The sequence below is a fragment of the Diachasma alloeum genome, unplaced genomic scaffold (genome assembly GCF_001412515.2).
Source record: "Diachasma alloeum isolate Michigan unplaced genomic scaffold, Dall2.0 Dall_scaffold_00210, whole genome shotgun sequence".
Lineage (NCBI taxonomy): Eukaryota > Metazoa > Arthropoda > Insecta > Hymenoptera > Braconidae > Diachasma > Diachasma alloeum.
In genome coordinates this window covers 2,551,878-2,572,505 of record NW_021680375.1, presented here as the reverse complement: position 1 = coordinate 2,572,505, position 20,628 = coordinate 2,551,878, and the positions used below count along the sequence as shown (strand labels likewise).

At 36.1% G+C, this 20,628-nt stretch overlaps 1 protein-coding gene and 2 non-coding genes across 3 annotated transcripts in view; 2 read left to right on the top strand and 1 right to left on the bottom strand.

Moving 5' to 3' along the window:
* LOC107036662 overlaps nt 1-20,628 on the top strand; it is an 81,701-nt gene that overhangs the window by 14,110 nt on the left and 46,963 nt on the right. The window contains exons 2-3 of the mRNA XM_015254770.1: nt 14,408-14,529; nt 14,801-14,907. Of these exons, the coding sequence (XP_015110256.1) occupies nt 14,514-14,529; nt 14,801-14,907 (123 nt within the window). The 5' untranslated portion in view covers nt 14,408-14,513. The remainder of the gene's footprint in view (nt 1-14,407; nt 14,530-14,800; nt 14,908-20,628) is intronic.
* On the top strand, nt 1,353-1,424 carry Trnad-guc. Its single transcript has one exon. It is a non-coding gene; the product is annotated as a tRNA-Asp (tRNA).
* Trnak-cuu lies at nt 18,939-19,011 on the bottom strand. Its single transcript has one exon. It is a non-coding gene; the product is annotated as a tRNA-Lys (tRNA).

Genomic DNA, 20,628 nt, shown 5'->3' with positions numbered 1-20,628 from the left:
GGAGTGTAGCGAGTATTTAAAATCAGCTAAAATCGTATGAAAACTACGGCGCAAGGAGAATTTTGGAGGTAAAAAAAAGGAAAAAATGAATTTTTTCGTGGTTATAGGCGGCAAAATCGATCGGGTCCTCGATTTTCCCAAGTTATTCCCATCTTCCATCATATACCACAAAATGCTCAATGGGTGCTAAGGCCCAGTGAATACGTTTAGATTTCACCAATGTATCCCCTTAAGCAATGAGGATTTATAATACACCAAAGATTTGAAGATTTCAAGTAGATCTTTGAAATGACGTGTGATTTTTCTCACTACATCCACTTGATCAATTGTTGTGAATGATTATGTGGCAATTCACGATTCCTTCATCGCACCTATCCTCACTGAGCAAACCGAAAGGGTCGTAAAAATGTATTAGATCAAAAACCGATAATCTTGGTCAGTTTTTGATCACCGAATGCAATTTTCATGTCTTCAACTGAGCATCCTGGGGCAAATTCGCAGTTAGTGCATTTGAAGAACAGCTTTGATACTGCTATAGGCTCAACTTCAGATTAAAACTGATCGTGCGTGATAAAACGTCGAAAATTCATGGATAGTATTATCGAAGAGAAATATCAAGACAGCGCAATCTCAAAGGTAGTAAGATGCGAAAGGGTAAAAGGCGCACGATCTTGTGATACATCATCTCGGAGGGTTAAATGGATTTTAGCGGTGTGAGAGGAGCAAAATAACCATCATCTTGAATATCGCACGGTCGGGAAAACTAGTTCAACCACTTGCTGGTTTTCCGCTTCATTACTGCGAAAAGCGCGGGGCTAGTAAGGAATCCACAATAAGATAAAGTTCGAAGGTTAACGCGAACGGTGGTAGTGTTGAAATCACGATGCAAATATTTCGTAATACCATAAAGAATATATGTAATGAACTTGTTCAACTTTTTGAAGTTCAATGACGAATAAAAAGTGTTTCATCAGAGGGAAAAAATTACTCATTACAAAATAACATTTTCTAAATTGCACAAACTATTGGTTCCAGCATGCATTTTTAGATAACCAAGGATTTTTTTTCGCATTTTCTAGGAAAAAAATGTATAAAAGTGAACTGATGGAAGGATTTAGTTGCTGTTAACGCCGCTTCTTAACTATCAATGTTATTCAACTATTAACGAATGTTCTCAACTATTAATAGTTGAGAAGCCTCGTTAACAGCAACTAAATCCTCCTCTTTATGAAAGAGTAAGCCAATAGTCAGAAATACTCACACGGAGAGAAATGTTTAGTAAAATCCTTGTCATCAACTTTTCTTGGAGTATTGCATGAACATGTACGAAATTTTTTAAAGTTAGAAATAAGTCTCCGGTAGTATAGTGGTCAGTATCCCCGCCTGTCACGCGGGAGACCAGGGTTCGATTCCCTGCCGGAGAGATTTTTTTTTTCTTTTAAATAATAAAAAATGAATACATTTTGATAGCAAGTGAAAAATAAATATTTTGTATGAAAAAATTGGACAGTTTGTGTTGTTTATAACAATAGCCGGGCCGGGAGAGCCGAAAACAAACACATTTTTCTGATCAGACGATGACTAAATATTCAGAACGATGATTAACAAAATGATAGTGTAAAAATAATTGTAATGAATCCAATCAGTAACAATTTTATTGAAAACATTTTGCAGAACGTTTAGTTCCCTGCATTACCGACAGAGAGATAAGGTGGATGAGGCACTGAAACCGCCGTGACAGTGTGTGTGCGGGGCATTCACTCTTCAAGCGTTTGACCCTGGTAATATTTTGTATATTTTATGACTTGGGATGAAAGGTCTGTTACCAGACCCTCCAAATCTTCAGAATTTTCCATTGAACATGAAACCTTCTGATGCGCTTACGCCCAATGCACCCACCCAGCGAATAAGGGAGATAAACAGGAAAATCCAACGGTCAAGGGACACATGTGTGTACCCTCATCTGGAATTTGAACTAATAAATAAAGCCGAAATAATACTTTCGAACAATTCTTCTTAAAAATTATTTTTCATTCAAGTTAATCAAATTGAGAATTATTTTGAATTCTTCAATTCAAAGAATCTTGAATTATTGAAATATCAATGAGTAAATGAAATTCAATCTGAAATAAGTTGAAATTCTCAATTTGTTTAATTATACGAGATTAAATAATATCAACTAGAAAAAAAATTGAAATAATTGACCATCAAAGTTCTCAATTGGGAGAGTTTTGAATAATTAAAATAATAATTGATATATTAATAAATTCAAACGTTTGAAACAATATTCTGGGAATAAAAGAGACGACGATCAAAAATTAATATTAACAAGAAGAAATAGTTAGTGATAATTAGTAGTAAAATTTAAGTTTAATTTAATTAATTAAGATAATTCATCGGAGAATTGTGAAGGGAGGAATTCGAACTCCTGGAACAATTCTCATTGGTTAGTTGGGACTGGAAAAGTCTGCCCACGCCCCAACCAAAATTTCAGAAACTCAATGTGGAAGGGATGGAGTAACCCTGAAACATTGGGACTAATGAACTTGGAGAGGGAAACTCTGATCCAAGGTTGCGCACCATTGGCTCCGAGTTTTCCCTCCCGAAATGCTTGAGGTCACACCCTTAGTGTGGTTAATGAAACCACTTGCACTTCGGGTTTTTCCTCAAAGTTTTCCAGTTCAATTCCCAAAGTGGAATTTTCAATATCGACCCTCTGGGCGTTTATCATTCACTGTTTTATAACTCTTTTCAGTAGAGTCTTTTGTGTCTCAAGTTTTAATAAGTCATTTGAGACTGATTCTTAATAAATAATTTTCTTCCATTTTACTCAAGTGTGTAAAAGTAGTAATCATTATTAAATTGTATAAAATCAATTCAATTTTGCCTTGAATTTTCAATTGTTTAGAATCATTCGCGGCAATTGTGTTAAGTGAACCTATAACGGATTAGCAGTCTACAATATTGTACGTTATACAAATTCATCTTTGTATTCCTTTCTCTAATTTTCATTTCGTGTTTTAAAATATAGACTCGAAAGAGTCAGTTAAAATGAGATTCTCTTACTTTCATAATTTTTTTTACACCTTGTTTCTTCCTCATTAAAATTCCTCCTGAAGTAGTTTCACACGAAAGAGTTGCTCTTTTCAACCAATTAATAACATCAATTTTGGTCCAATCCTTGCATTTATTTTTATTTAAAAATTCTTTTAACCATTCTATCATCTGGGAAATTAATATAAACCAAAAGTCTTCTGATAAATTTGAATTCCAAGTTCAGGCTTTCTTCGAAATAAATAATTTAGATCATTAGTTCATGTCAGGAATAACTTTTGTCGAGTAGAATTTTCATTAATATTTCAATTAAAATACAATTTCTCCTGACAAAACAAAATCTTCCTGAATTCAATCCAAAAATTTATGAAAATTAGAATAATTAACCACTGCTGATGATAATTCTTTCGTAAAAATAACTGAAGAATATATACTAACGAACGGATGATGCATGTTTAGAAAAGCAGTTTATTAAATATAACCATTTTTTTACGATCTTCTAATTTTGCCCGGAAATAATGACATAAAACGTAAAAACGTGATGTTTCGAGAAAAATTGTGTGTTGTCCGTAATGTGTAGGTGCGGATTTTTCAAGCTAAAGCTGAAATTTTGTCTCATAATTGCTATTATTTAGGGGTATTTCTGAGCGAAATTTGAGCTTAATCGATCAAGTAGTTTTTGAAAAACAACGATTTCTCAAAAATCTTTTTTCCTCAATATCTGAAAAACGAATCCCAGCAAGAATAGACCAAGCGAATTTTTCAAGTTGGGCGTGTTTAGCATGTTTTGGGTGTGTGGGCTATTTTGCCCGCCAACCATAAAATTTTAGGTCGATGGATTCAGTATATTCTAGCATAAAGCCATTCATCTAAAAACCTTTTGCCAAAAGTAACACATCCTCATTTCTTTAATGATTTTCACAGCTGGATGACTTGAAAAGTTATATTACATGAAATTATGTTCTTATCTACTTTATATTATGTCAATATTAGATCAAATCGAGATACGCGGCAGCGTATCGGCCAAGAAAAGTTTTGACTCCGATTGTACAAAACATCAGGCCGATCGCTGCCGTGTATCTATACACGAAGCAACTACCCCCTCCACTACCTCCGAATCATATCCATTAAATAAAATACAAACGTGACGAGCTGCATGAAAAATCCTCTTAGTTACATTATATAAATTGGCCACAAGCTTCTCATTGATGTAACTATTTTTTTGTTCGAAGCAATATTTAAAAAAATACGCGCATAGCAACGGGTTCATATGCACATTCTCGCATTTCACATCAACTCCTGTCATTTTTTTGTTACGGAGTTGGTAGCAGTGCAATACAACCACACGCACCAAGGAGAGAAGCCCGGGAATTTACAAATTGAATATGGTGCACGAATGATGAATTCCACAGATATTTTTCATTCGAGTTTCGTGCACAAATGAATTCTCGAAGAAGCAAATTCAGTCGGAAAATCTTGAATAAATAATTAAAAGTCGGTGCAAATAACGACTGTGGAATAGAACTATTTGTTTTACTTCGATTGTTAATTGGAAAGATGATTTATCGTGTGAAAAATAAATGAGCCGAATTGAATTGAAAATGAAAAAATTTACAGGATATAAAAACGATTCCTTGTTTATTTTGAAAAAAATAATGAAATCTCCCTAAAAAAACAAAAACACATGTTTTTGTAAAAAAACTGCGCCAAGAAAAAGTTTTGTTTGGTTCTTACTGGAAAGTAGAAATTTTTGAAAAATACAAAGGAATGAAAAAGAAAGCCAAGTCAGCAATGTCGAATAAACGAAAATAATGCACAATCAGATTTCTATAAGAGAAATAGTTTCAAATCGAATGAGGATTTTAAAAAAATTCTTGATGAAATAAAAAATTAGTAGAAGGAGGACCAACGTTCTTGGCGCGGAGTTTTTCAACTCATTGTCTAGTATCAATCTAATTCTCCATCTTCTGATCCGCGCCAAGCACGTTGGTCCTCCTTCTACTAATTTTTTATTTCATCAAGAATTTTTTTAAAATCCTCATTCGATTTGAAACTATTTCTTTTATAAAAATCTGATTGTGCATTATTTTCGTTTATTCGACATTGCTGACTTGGCTTTCTTTTTCATTCCTTTGTATTTTTCAAAAATTTCTACTTTCCAGTAATAACCAAACAAAACTTTTTCTTGGCGCAGTTTTTTTATAAAAACATGTGTTGTTGTTTTTTTAGGTATAGCATAGGTGTGACGGAGACAAGAGATGTGGTCTATTCTAAGAGCTTTCTAAAATCTTTGATGAATTGCTATTATATTTTGAATTGAAATTGCCACTTTTTACTTAAAAAAGGTATTGCTACAGATTCATTCGGAAACTCACTACCAATGGAACTGGCAGAAAAAAATGCCAATAACGCATAAAGTAACGGTAAAATGACTTCTGTCGGATAAGCTCCTGCTACCCACCTTGTTTCAAAATATCAGAAACTCTGTTCTATCTGCATGAAGAATGAGACAGCTATGGGAGGCCAGGGCAAAATGATCGTCAATCCATTATTTAATAAAAACAAAACGATTGCCATAAATTTGTCATACGACAAAATTGAATAATCCATGAAAAAAGATTTCGCTTTTTCCTCCGAAAGAGAAATCTGTAATAATTCTCTCATGCATCATTAACCAAAAGCGAAGCACTGTGATGAACAAAACATACCACGAGTGTGAATGTAACTTTATGTGAAATTGTTGCGCTGGAATTTCGCAACAACCCATAGGTTTTAATGAACATCACTTGCAACAGGGATTTGCGCGTGCAACGAACCAATGCCACGGGCACACCGCTATAGGCGTAACGAGCTAAGCATCAAATAATCGTTTGTAATCTTTTTATAATGTTATACTATTCGAGTTAAGTTTACGGGTGCGGGTATCACATTTATCATTCAATGAAAAAGAAAATCGAATTCATTTTATAATTCATTCCTTTGATAGCAATGTAATTATTTTCCGATTACCATGGAAAATTCATTATAATTGAACAAAGATTCTCGACATACACTAAAATATTATTTATAGTGTGAGCAATAATAATTGATGACACCGTTCGAATTCGGAAATTGGGAAATAACGATTTTGCATCGCTATTATTTTGGCTGTTGCGATGAGAAGAATATTTTGTAGAATTTTTGTAATTTTTTGCTTCTGAACGGAAGCTTTGTAATCATTGATTTTGATAGTCTTCTAATTTTACCTGGAAATTACTTAGAATGTCATGGAACGTGAAGATATGATGTTTATTGAAAATGTGTGTATGTCCGGATATGTGTGCGAATGTTTCGGAAAATTTTCATAAATCTTCACAGAAAAAGATTAACGTTGAAGCTAAAAATCAGAAATTTCGTCATATAGTTGGTATTGCTTTGCAGCAGTTCTGAGTGCAATGTCAGCTCAATTGGTCAAGTAGTTTCCGAGATACAACAATTTCTCAAAAATCTTATTTTCTCAATATTTCCAAAACTACGGGCCTGGATTGAATTTTGTTGACGTCAAAATATTCCTTGTGACAATATCTATCAAATCATATCACAATATTGCTATATAACTAAGGACAGTTCGGTAATAATCGGCCTTTTTTGTATTTATGAGAAAATTGTTCTGCGCACGATAACTCCCGAAAAAATTTAGCAAACAATTGGTTGAGAAGATATTCAACTTTTCGTGAAAAACTGTTTTGTTCCATATCTCGAAAACTACTAGACCAATACCTATTTATACAAAGCTTTCTAGATATATGCGTTTTTCTAATTTTTTCAATTAAGACTTAATGTGGCGTTCCATAATACGCGTAAAACTTGGAATAAAAAAATTAAAATTTTGTGTCGATCGATTCAATACATCCTGGTAGAGAGCAATTCACCCGAAAAAATTTGTTTCTAAAAAGCCACACAGATTGATAATGTATAAAATATCGGTTACATTGCTTGTGTCACATAGGCTCGCAACCCTGCTTGTTGTCCCATGACTTTTCGAAATGACAGCCCTACTCAATCACCGCACTTTCTATCTGACCACATCGGCAACCTCACATAACACACATTCAGCTGTTCCAGGACATCCCTTTATAATTTTTTACAATTTTTCTCATTGCTGCGATCGATTTTATCGACCGAATAGACAGACTCTTTTCATCCTCCCTTCAACAAGGTTGAATTGTGGTGCAACGTAAAATCATGCTATCTGTGGTGGGACATAAAATTTTGTGGGGTTTTGTTCAATTTTCCTGTTTATGTGTTCTCAGTAGTCGCCAGTGCGAACAAAGGTGAAAAAAATTATGTATTATTTATTATGGCCCGGAGGCGGTCATGAACTGAGAAAGGTTTTATGCTCAACGTTTGTTTGGAACAATTGCTCACCCGAAACTGCCACATAAAAAATATACCAAAATAATTCTTAGTATGTCCCATCATATGCGCTATTACAGTAATTCTCAGCAATGGTCCAGTTAAAACACCGAAAAAGTCATTAGTTACTACGGATTTGATTTTTCAAAAGAAAAAATCCAAAGAGAAAAAATTGAAGCACACTTTAGTTTCATTAGAACTTCAAAACAAGAAATATGATTTTTTGGCAAAATATTACTAATTTCTATCCAGTGATTATAATATGGCCCGTATTGATAATCCTCTCATGCGCCCATCTTCGTATTTTCTTCTTGAATTTGATGCAATATATTTGAATGAGATTAGAAATCCCATGCTTTGAGGACTTAAGGATATTCAAGTACTTCGTTCAACTTTTTTCAATCAAGATTTCAGTTTTGCCCAAAATCTTGTCATCCCCATAATTTTTCGGCTGTTCTATTAAATAAAATTAAACAAAATTTTCTGTGAATTTTTTCAACGGATATTCTGAACAATATTGTATTCAATTTCACCTTTGAATCTCTTTTTTTCTAGTACCAGCACTAGATTTATTCTGACGAATTTCTCTCCGCGTATGAGGGTAAAACGGAATTTCTATGACTTAAACTTATTAAGGCGATTTGGGTAGCTAAAATTTATTTTTAACTAATTCGAGTGACTTCACCTAGTATGGTGGGTGTTCGTGTAGTCGTACGGAACTTCCCAACCAGCTCCTACCATCAAGAAGTATATAATTCAGTAGTGAAGTGGTAAACGGAGATAAGTCAACTTATCTCCCAGTTGAGTTTTTGGGGAATATTTCCGAATCTACGAGAGATGGCGAAATTTTCGTAATTACATTTGTTGTAGCACTCAATGGGCTCCACAAAAAAGGTTATAACAAAAATTTGGCTATTTCCTTTAGATTCCGACATATTGATTGAAAACTGGTCAATATTTGAAATTGACTTTAAAATTTACTCCTTTTACCACTTCGCTACTGAATTTTTAATCATAAATTTCGATTCATTAAAAAATATAAATTTTTTTCATAAAACAATCATCTTACGAATAATTTCATCATAATCTGTTTACTCGGTTTTCACAACTCTGCAACATACGCCGCACAATAGATGCGAACTTCGTGAATAGTCTAAATCACATATATCACATTACGCGTCCCTGATTCCAAAACCATATTATTATGCTCAATATACAATGGACGATTCGGCATTGGGGTATTAATTCAAAAGATTTGTCCAATTCCCATATGTTTTCGAAAGCTCACATCTAAATACATATATTATATTACTTTTCCCCCCTTCAATTTCCATAATCCGAGAATATTCAACCGAATAATGGTTCTGCTCCTTTGCTTCCTGCAGGATTGAAAGTATTAAGTCTGGCATAAAATTGATCACTGGGCACTCCTTAATTGGTGGTCACGCCACAATTTCCTTTCATTTCACACAATCGACTATTCTAGTCTCCCCCTCCTATTTTTCCCTTTCGGACGGTACGAGTGGCTGCTTCGGACATTGAACACTTGAAATGCACCCCTCGATGATCGACAGATGTTTCATGAAAATATATATTTTTCTCCATTTTTTCCATTTTTCATTTTTTTAATGCACACAAAATGTGAATCAAAAGGGCAATGCGATGACCTTTTCGTAGATGGGATCGAGATCCCTTCGAATATCAACGGTGTTCAATTTCGTTTTAACTGAAAGGACTTTTCGGTACTGGTCTGTTTGCTACCCTTCTCAATATTCAATGCCCCGGAGAGAAGTGGCAGACAAAGGTCAGGCGGTCATCCATCTCACTTACATTTTTTTTCTTAGGGTTCCAGTTCTGACACAAATCTCGAAAATCTGCACCAATACGTGTCAACAATACGACAAGACTCCAAAGTATGTAGTCATCCTGGTGTGAATTGTCATCCATCATTTTCAATGACAACGGCTAATTTCCAACATGTTGAAGGGAACGTCGAACCTTCGACGATTGATCAACTTTTGAAAAAGTTCTTCAATTCCTTGTTGAAAGTGAATCTTTTTGGTTCCGAATGGAAGCTTTGTAATCGTTGATTTTGACGATCTTCTAATTTTACCTGGGAATGACGTAGAATATCATAAAATGAAGATATGATGTTTTTGGAAAACGTGTGAGTGTGAGTCTTTTTTCTGTGAATAGCACAGAAAAAAGACTAAAGTTGAAGTTAAAAATCCGAAATTTCATCACATAATTGGTATTACTTTGGACCACTTCTGAATGCAATTTCAATTCAACCGGTCAAGTAGGGCTCGAGATACCGCAATTTCTCAAAAACATTCTCTCCTGTATATCTGGAAATTAGATGATTGAATTGAATTTTTTTTTCATGGCAAGATATTTCTTGTGATAATATGTATCAAATCAAATAACAATACTGCTATGTAATTAGGGACAGTTAGGTAATAATCCACATTTATTGTTCTTACGTATAAAATTTGGTGTCGATCGATTCAATAGATCCTGATATAGAGCAATTCATCAAAAAATCTTTTTTTCTGAAAAGTCACACAGCGTCATTTTATGGATTATTTTCGACTTTAGGGGCTTATTCTCGACTTGTTTTACTAACTTTTATTACAGATGACAAAACCGTAATTCAGCAGATTTTCTTCAATCATAAAATTGTTACATATTTCGCACCCATTGTCCCATAGCTGACTAAATCTATCTATCATTTTTTGCCAGACCCTGCAATATCAGCAACAATGACATCCGCGCAGCTAACAATAGCGCTAGGAAGACAATAGTTGAGAAAAGGAAATTAGATTCAACCAGTCTGTCATTCACTGGGATCAACCCCAGCTACAACAACATACCTTTCATGAAGCATTGAATCTCCCGATACCCCTACGACAATTAGATAAATGTACTTTATTCGAACTTTTTGGTACTGGAAAAGGCACGGATGACATGCGTCTAGCGTGTGATATTTGAACATTCTCCACACCTGACAGACAGCTGTGTATCCACGATTCCGGTCCCTCCGTTATGGTTCTTGATTACATATATAACTCACCCCATTATATCCCCAGTAGGTAACATAAGGTTTTCCCAACCGTTGAATCTCTCGATATCCCGGAATGTGTGGAGATTGATATAATCCCCTTTTGCATTAGATACGCTACGGGATCACCGTCCATCAAGATCAAGAGCTCACTGCATTACGACTCAATCTGGCCCATCAACCTCTGAACTCTGACTATTCACGTAAACCATAAAGTATATGTTTAACTAACACCAAAAGCCAGCCAAACCCAGACAGATAATCTTGGGATTACAATGAAATGGCTGGTAAACGAACCATGGATCCGTGTAATACGCACCGACGCACCTCGTGGGTGTCCGTACGAAAACTTTCTCGCGCATAACTCATGTAAATAAGACGGTTGCCATTGTTGTCTAACAGCGCTTGCTTAATGCACAATCAGTGCTATCGTTGTACGAATATATCGCTTACCATATAACTATTATGATTGGAGAGGTGAGCGTAGGTTACAACCGTGTAACGAGTATTATTCACTGGACCACCCCTGGCGCCTCTGGTTTCTTATTTTAAAATAAGAAACGCAGAAATCACACATACACACTGAAACAGATCGGGCTTAAATTAAGATCGGAATGTCGGGAAGTTTAAGGTCGGTCATCGGTCGTAAATATTGAATACCTAACATATCATATGGATCTTCCCTCAATTTTGGGGGGTTTTGTAGGGTTCATAACAGCTGCGCCCATGTCACAATTCGTAGGTAATGCTAAGTGCTCCTAAGCTCGAGATAAATTACTTACTTTATGTTGTTGAATTTAATTTTGAGTTCCTAATTAATGATTTAATTAAACAAGCAGGGGTTCGAGTCTGTCCGACAGAAGGCATATGACCGTTACTTTTCGCGTTATTAGTCTTTTTCTTTTTTTCTACCAATTCCATTGGTAGTAAGCTTCCGAATGGATCCGTAGCAATTCCTTGTCCTTGTGAAACTCATACAACCGTAACCACATGCTATAGGTTGTCTACAGGAAGAAATTCAAAATTTTAATGAGATAGGGGAGACCGGGGCAAAGTGGAACGGCGGGGCAAAGTGGAACGCGGGGCAAAGTGAAATGGTAGCAAAAACGAATTTAGAGCGAATTTTGGGCAACTTTTTTTTAAACTTTATTAGTCGAAAAAAGATGAAAGGTCAAACGTTTCTGAGGGTCAAACAGTGGTGTATATCCCCTTAAGCCAGGGTGAAACTTCGAACCCAGGTGGAATTTGGAAGTTCTCGGTTGATAAGGATAGTCGTTGAGCGAGTCTGTATAGACTAAGGGATACCTAAAAAGTAACGAAAATTTTGGGCACAACTCATTTTTCCCCCATACGTCGAGGTAGAACATAGTTTTCCAGGTATGTGGCTTCAAAATGCTCCTCGTACCATAATTGTCATTCGAGTTACAAAAAAGGTTATTGCAAAAATTTGGCTATTTCCCTTACATTCTGCAATATTCTTCAAAAACTCAGGTGAAGGAGTAGGCAACTTAAGGATGTCCAAGTGCTTCGGCTATTTTTTACTCAATGAAATGCTTTTCTATTTTTGTCGTCGAATATCAGAGCTTTCATTTTAGCTCCATTTGACCCTAAGTTTCCAGACATTTTGCAATGATATTATTATTTAAAATGTGAAGGTCTGAATTTGAATCTCGATATTGAACCGTCAGAAAATATTTTCAAAATGTGAAAAAAATTAGAAAGAGTAATTTTTGGAGGAATTCATAAAACAATTGAAAAATTTAAATTTTTGAAAATTACGAGCATTTTTTAAAAATAATTTATGAACAATCAATTTTCCACGATAAAAATCATTTGTTTGGAAAGGCAAAAAATTTATTCATATTCAGAATTTTACCAGAAATCGATTCCATGCCTAAAAAAATAAGGTATCTGCAAGTTTAAACAATTTCAATTAATTATTTATAAGAAGGGAACCGACTGTAATGGCTAGGTGGGTGAGGTGTTGCTCCAGCGGACATCCAAGCTAAGCAGCGTTGAGCTGGGTTAGTACTTGGATGGGTGGACCGCTTAGGAACACCTCGCTCGCACAAAAATTGCGGGTGGTAGGTACGGCGTAGCGGCCTAGTGTCTCTATCTAGTCAGTGTGACAGATGGATATATTAGGGCACTGCACAAATCGGCCGGCTGTGCGACTGGGGTTTTACATGGTTTCCCGTGCAGTCCTAGCTCGAATGGGGCACAGCTAAGAGTAAGACGGCCATGATACCGCAGATAACAATGAGAGGAAAAAAGAAAGGAGGGAAGGCAGGCTAGAGGAGGGGTTTCAAATCGAGAATTACTTCGATAAAACCAATGAAATAGAAAAAATAAAAAATATATATATATATATTTATAAGAAGGGAATGTTTAAAAAAATGATAATTCCCTATAAAATTATAATTTGAATGACGCTGAATATCCATGATTTTTTTTAAATTTTTGTCACCCAATTTGATTGACAAGTGTGATGATTGAAAATTGTTGAATCTATACTGTGGTTTGTATCAAACTATAAAAGATACTTGGATATCCTTAAACGGTTTTACCACTTCGTGACTGAATTGAAAAAAAAAAGAAAAAGAAAAGTAGTTTCATTCTATGGAATNTTTTTATTTGACCCTCAACAACTGTTGGTCCTTCCGATTACTTCCCTGTTTGACCCTTAAGCGTGTTTGACCCCTCAAGAAAAAAATTTGCTACCGTTCCACTTTGCCCCGACGTTCCACTATGCCCCACTGTTCCACTTTGCCCCGGTCTCCCCTAGATTTATACAAAAGATTAAATATTTCCGAAACTGCTAGGCTCATCCAAACAATCATTGCCGCCAGGAAAGAATGATCTTAGATCTGAGTGGTGGGGGACGTTGAGTCGGGGCTAAATTCGAGAGAGTAGGGGTACCCAGCCACGATCATTCTTTTGTGGCGCGGACTATACCAACCCTCAATGTTGTAAGAACTATAATCATACCAAATTTCAACTTCTTATCTCCATTTTTTCTGAAGTTATCGTGCGTACAAAATTTGTGTTGAACATATGGAAAAACGACAATATCTCCAAACTGCGTAATAACGGGTAAATATTGTGATTAGCCCTGATAGAGGCCATCGAGACGAGTATTTTGAAAAAAGAAACATTGAAATGGGTATAGTATTTTTTGAGATATTGAAGAAAAACGAAATTTAAATAAGTTGTGATATCTCAGGAACTACTGAATTGATCGGCTGAAACAGCGCATCAAAGTTGAGCGCAAGCATAACTACAATGAGCCATAATTTCCAATTTTTACCTATGAATTTCACCGAATTTATGTTGAATTTTCTAAAAATTAATCACCAAAAACCCATGTTGTCACATAGATAGACAGAAACAAAACCCTAAAATAGTGTATATTTTGTCATTAGGGTGCAGAAAACTTTTCCGACGAATATGAGTTTGCCCGAGCCGAAGACGAGGGCTGCAATCATATAAGCTAGGAAAGTTTTTTTAGGCCTTGTGAGGAACTATATTTTTTGTCATAACGGCTCCAGGCAGTGATTCACGGACACGTAGTGTCCGAGAAGCGCTATTTTATGGCCGGAATGACAAAAACATCATTTCTTCATGTTTCATAACATTCTAGATAATTTGCAATCGAAGGTAGAACATCGGAAAATTAATCAAATATAAGGCTTCCATTCGGAAGTAAAAATTATCATGCCCTTTGAAGGAAGATGCCGGATGGGCACACCCGTACATCTTTGTGAGCATCCATAATAATATATATGATGTACAAAAGGGTTTTAATTAGTTAATACCAACCTGGGCGAATTCACAAAATTTAATTTGAAATGTTTCCTTTCATTGAAATTGATCAACATTTTTTTAATTGCATTCCAGACGTCCCGTACTGCCTCGTAATCCACCGATGATGGACCGGCCATGACCAGGACCGGATATCAACCTTGGTCGCAAGTGCGAGCCGTTCACCATCTCTGCAATCGGAATGGGAAGACGATCAGGTGAGAGACTATCATCATTGCTATGCCTGCAAGAAGCACTTATTATCAGTTTATTAAACTCATATGCTCGTGACAGATGGGTGGAGTAGCTCAATACACATCTTCATTGATTTATTGGTCCCAATTGTTGGTTGCCTCTTGATCTGAAATTATAACTTGTTGAGTAGCTAGGCTGAACCACGAATCCACTAATCATTTATGAGACTAATCGTACTATCATTAATTGCAGTGAAACGATTCATTCATCCTGCAATGAAAATTTTCTCGACAGGTACCTGCTCGAGAGGATCTAAAAAGAGTGCATTGTATTACACCACCGATTGTGGAGACGACAAGGAAGATATAGGATTGAACGCTCAGCAGCGCTCGGTGTCACTAGTGAGTGCAAGAAAAACATAAAAGGAACCAAATAGAGATAAGGAGAAAGCGTAGAGAGGAGGGTTCAGATTTGAAACAGACTTGAAAACAGGGTCGTAAGGTGTTAGCTATAGTTCTCCCTTTCTCCACTCGTTAACTACCGGAAGTGCTGACTTGGATGGACTCGAGATCTCGAGACAATGCGAGGTCGAGTGTCGCATGGATATGCATGAATTTCACGAGCTCTGTAGATACATACCTTATCCGGAGGCCGGATCTATGTGCAAATCGATGGGAAGTCACTTCAAGTGAATTCTTGAATTGAGGTTTTTCCCGAAGTTTCCTGCAGACCGATAATTTTTTCAATTTGCATATTCGGATGAATAACCTGTCTCTGTAAAAATGTATAATTAACGATATGCTACCCATAATTGTCTGTAAATTGCTAATAACATATGAAAGAAGCTGGATCCAAGTTGAAAATCTCCGTTTCATACGACACCGTACAACTCATTCTGCAATTCATAAAAAATTTTATGGCAAATTTTGAGTAATTTAAACTGAGGCTTTTCGCTTTTTTCACATTACGAACATTTCCTTTAGGAACATAACTTCACGTAAAGTTTGCAGTGATCTATTCGATTCTGATTCAAGTACATCTATACTTTAAAGTATTCCTATTTATATTTATAAGTATAACTATGCATAGTTGTGTCATCGCAGCCGGATTAGTTCAATTATTTCTCTCAAAATAACAATTAATTCATTAAAATAACCCAGCTGCAAAGGTCCTGTAGACTTAAATCACGAACTAGATGGAATTTCCACGTACAGTGGTAAGCCTGAGTTATCGTATTTAATTCGAAATTGCACAGTAAGTAGTTCTGAATCCCAAGTTACATTTCAAAGGGGCCATGTCGACGTCGTCATTCGGGGTCAGTCTTCTTCCCTGTACACATTTTCCACCAATCAGCAAGCTCACCTCGTTTCCATCCACCGGAATCACCCATGGAGAGTTTCCTTATCCTTTCTGCTAAATTCTCCTCCGATTCACATCCATCCTCACACCTTTCTCGGTCAAGGTGATGATTAACTGGCCTCTGCACGGGGTCGAGGCCAGTGCCCTTTTTACCAACTCCTCAGCTGTTCCTGAGTGCTGCACGGAAAGAAAAGTTGAATAAAAAGTACTAGAAAATCGTAGCAAACTTGTCTATACGAAAGGTAATCGTGGAGCGAAATTGTAGTTCAATGAAAAATACCTTTTGTGGAGGATATCTTAATATTCGTTCGATAAAAAACACATCTGGATGCAAAAATTACTGTTCCCTGGACAGTAAAATTTCCCAAATAGTAGAGTATTTTCAAAAGTGAATTGGACAAAAATGAAATTTTTCCATATCGCGTTTGGTAAAAAATATCATTCTGCGTTACAGAAAAATTCCTCCATATATGTGAATGATGAAGCAATCTTGAGCAATCATTCCAATTCATACGATAATTTTTGATAGTATGAATGGTGAATTTTACAGTTTCGGCACAAATTACCTTCACGTTTAGTAAATTTTCTCAAGTCAGCGAAAGACTAAGAAATGGATTCCGCTCGACGATTACATGACTTGTTTGGTAATTTTTCTCCAATTTTTGCTCCGTATGGGCCGATGGTGACAGTTTCTGGGTACTTCACCATAAATCATGACCTCATGGATTTTCCGCGGACTATCTTAAACCACTAATGAACGTCGCTCAAGTTATCAAAACTCCAAATATCGTCCCACGTAACATAATCCCATCCCTCAAAACATTGACCACGTGAGTTCACATTTCCATCATTCGTTCTCAATTACTCTCCTCTTCCTGACGCATTTGTTATTCCTCAGGTTTATTGAGAGAATAATGTCCAGTCTCTTCACGGATCGAAGTCGTCCAATAACAATTCTTGGATCCTGAATGACACCAGTCATTCTGAGGTCAGAAACATCGCCTCGGGACGCAAATCCGGGTGACTTTAATGTTTTCTCGAATATTGATATGAGTCTCCCGTTTCTTTACCACCGAAATACCCTGGATGATTGCTCAAATTTTTGTGAATCCCTTCATATTTTCAGAAGAAAGAAGTTTAGAAAAAAACATCAAGTGACTTTTTTGATGGCGATTGAAAGTTCCTGCACAGAAGGTTTAATGAGAATGTTTATTTACCGAGGCTGAGAGTTTTCCTTTATAGTTGTTAATTACTGAGATATTTGAAAAAGAATCCGTTAAAATTTCCAAATCTCATTACCAAGTGTTTTCATCAATCCCTTAATATCTTTGAGAGGAAGCCGTTTAAAGCAAAACATCAAAGTAGCTTTTCATAGAAAATTGAATTCTCTACAAAATGGCCGAGAATCATTAAAGAGGAACTTACAGGACGTCCGTAGATAAAAGCTTTAGTGGTTACAAAGAATTTTCCTCTTCTATGGTCAATCCATTAGGTTTAAGAGCATTCTTTTCTGTTACCAAAGTATTCAAAAAACCGATGGACATCTTTTGGTTTCCGATTTCATTATAAATTCTTTGTACATGTCTGGTTCGAAGACAATTTTCGCTAAAATCATCCATAATAGTTTTGGACCTGACTTTTAAGGGGATAAGCAGGGCCCGAGACTTCGTGCGATTACGACTGAATTGAATTATCGTTGATAGCAATCGTAATCATATGAAATCCCGGGACCTGGTGATGAGCCACCAATGTGGATTAATGAGCCTAATTTATTGTTCTTATGAAATTCTCCGATCACCGTTCTCTGCAGCTATTCGCCGATGTCAAAATATACCAATTTACTTCCACTATCTTCATCGAAGCTTTGAATATTATAAAGTATGCGAGAAGGTTTTTAATGGGACGAGTATTTTTTGCAGAAAATATTTCTCCAGAATTTTCAGAAGTTTATTCAGATAAATCGGCGAAAGATTCACCTTTAGAGCCCACTAGCAAAGATCGATCTGTGCACCTTTTGACTTATCCGATCATAAATCATCACCCTCTGTTTTGTTCACTCAAACTGTGTCCCATCATCTCTCCCATTTCAGAAATGCAATCGAAACCCTCAACAGTTTCCTCCTCCATACCTGTTCTTGCTATCCATTGGGTGAAACTGTGTCCAGGAAACCGCATCGTAATAATCTTCTCATAAAACTGACTTGGACTCAGGCCAAAAAAGCCAAATTTCTACTCGGGCAATGTCAGTCAGCCAGGACATGCCACATAACGTTACGACAGTCGTGCCTTATCAGTATTAGGGGGTTACTAAATGACTCACCATGCTTGTGAATTTTTTGAAAAGCTATATTAAATCAATTTGTGAAGAATGAATTACGTTTAAAGAAGGATGGTGAAGTGGGAGGTCCCGTAAATCTACCTCCTCAGCGATCATAATAATATATGGGATGTCGTAAAGAATTTTAAATCTACAGATAGCTATGGGAGCATCTAATAACAAAGAAGTAGTGCTAGAAATTACATTTCTTGCTTGCACAAACAATAAAATTATCTTGAAAAGAGTAAATCTATTTTATGTCATTAGGCCCACTAAACCGCGATTCTAACATAATCCGCGATTGGGCCCGATAGATTGCGGTTTTCGGGCCCAATGACATGTTTCCCACAAAAAATCATTTTTTGATCATTTTCAACAAACCATTTATTTGGCACAAGTAAGACTTGTTAGAGAACTCTGCTGTTTTTCTCTCAGTGCAGAATCCTCGATGGGGACGTGGCAGGCATAGCATCCCATACAATAAGTTGGAGCGCTTCCCACCGGGAAGGAGAACCTCAGCCATATACCCCCACTCTACTCCAATCGCCACTCATACTCGTACTCCCCACCACTCAAATCAAGGCAAAACTTCCTTACTTCTTTGGTAAAACAAAATATAGGTATTTAATATTTAAAACAGATGAGCGGTCTTAAATTTCTGGAAATATTGTTCTCATTTTGAGACCACTATTTTGCAGTGATATAACTATATCTATACGTATAACTACAATTATTGAAAAAAAGAACAAAAAATTGCGCCCAACGTGGGGCTCGAACCCACGACCCCGAGATTAAGAGTCTCGTGCTCTACCGACTGAGCTAGCCAGGCTTGAATGGAAAAAAAATAAAGATCCATAAGAGCCGGCCGTAAGTTTCCTCGAAATTACATGAAAGAAACCGCGTTGTTTCAAAAAAAAATTATAATAATAGTGATAAAACTTTTCTATCGGTCATCCACCACCACCAGTTGCATTCAATCACGCGTATTGACCAATTTTTGAAACTTCCTAAGTAATATTGTACCGATTATTCAATTACACCTGCTGATAATTAGCATTCTGGAATATTTATTACAATTAAATCCAATAAAACCTACAATTTTCCAGAATTTAAGGTGCCAACTAAAAGCTATAGGATTACGAGCTCTTTGAATAAACGCATTTCTGATATCTTTGAGGCGCCGAGCGCCTGATATACACTGATAGAACGGTTTAGTCGAACCAAACGAGACTTTTTAACTATTACCACGATTCATTAACTATTAACGAATCGCGGTAACAGTTAAGAAGCCTCGTTTGGTGCAACTGAATCGTTCCACCTTTTCTATCAGTGTAGATAGTATAGGTACAACTATATAGTATAGTATATATAGTATAGTTATATATCGTTATACGGTACATGCAGCAAAAAATATAAAACCATAGGACCCGATGGGTACGCGTATAGCGCACGGAGCGTGCCCGATACCCTAGCACTTTAAACATTTGGAAGCATCCATTTCATTCTCTCTCCCCGTAAAAAAAATCAATCAATCAATCAAAATCAAATGCAACGATCCGATTCAATATAAGTAGGAGTCAATATCAAATGTAAGGATCCGCCTTAATTTAAGTAGGGATCCGATTTAATATAAAAAGAGATCCGATTTAATGAGTACACTGTAAAGAAATTCTAATATCTGGAACATTAACTTGAGACAAGTAATTGTTCTTCAATCTCTTAATTCACCCAGGCATTTCGACTCATGTGGCTCGGGAAAGGTCTCATCCTTTAAAATATTCTTGTACTACAGTATGCTTATGTCGCAAATCCACTCACTCAAAGCGCGTATAAGAATGATCAATCTTCAAGTACTTATTGGTTTCGTGATTGTGTTCTATGCACTTCCCATGTTTCGATATGTAATATATTCGTGATGTAACGCGGAACGATAGTGATAGATGAGAATTTATTCGAATTTGGTGAAGCCCAGACATTCTGAAATTTAACCCTTTAACGAGAAGGTTCACTAACACAAAGAGGTATTGGTACGACTTTCTCATCAGAGCGTTAAGCCATTTAAAATGATTCACATCTCTCAAGTAAATATGGTCTATATCGATAAGATCTTTAGGAAATTTTTCTCTCAGTGATAGGGATCCGATTTAAGATGAGTAGGATTGGGGTAGAAATCCAGACATGAACTTCTACCGGTATCTCACTCAAGTGTGCAAACCGGTGCTATGGTCACTAGTCAATTTACTGAGTAAATAATGATCAACTCGAAGTTACTTTGATTACCTGATTTATAGATGACTAAAAAAGTAGAATAGAACTGATCATCGATTGCTCCAATTCTCGTATCGTTATTATCAAAAATTTCTATGATTTGAAGTTCTACTCCAATTGTTAATAATGCATGTTTCCTCTTATTGTTTTCTCCTGATTTTTTAAATGCTTTTTAAAG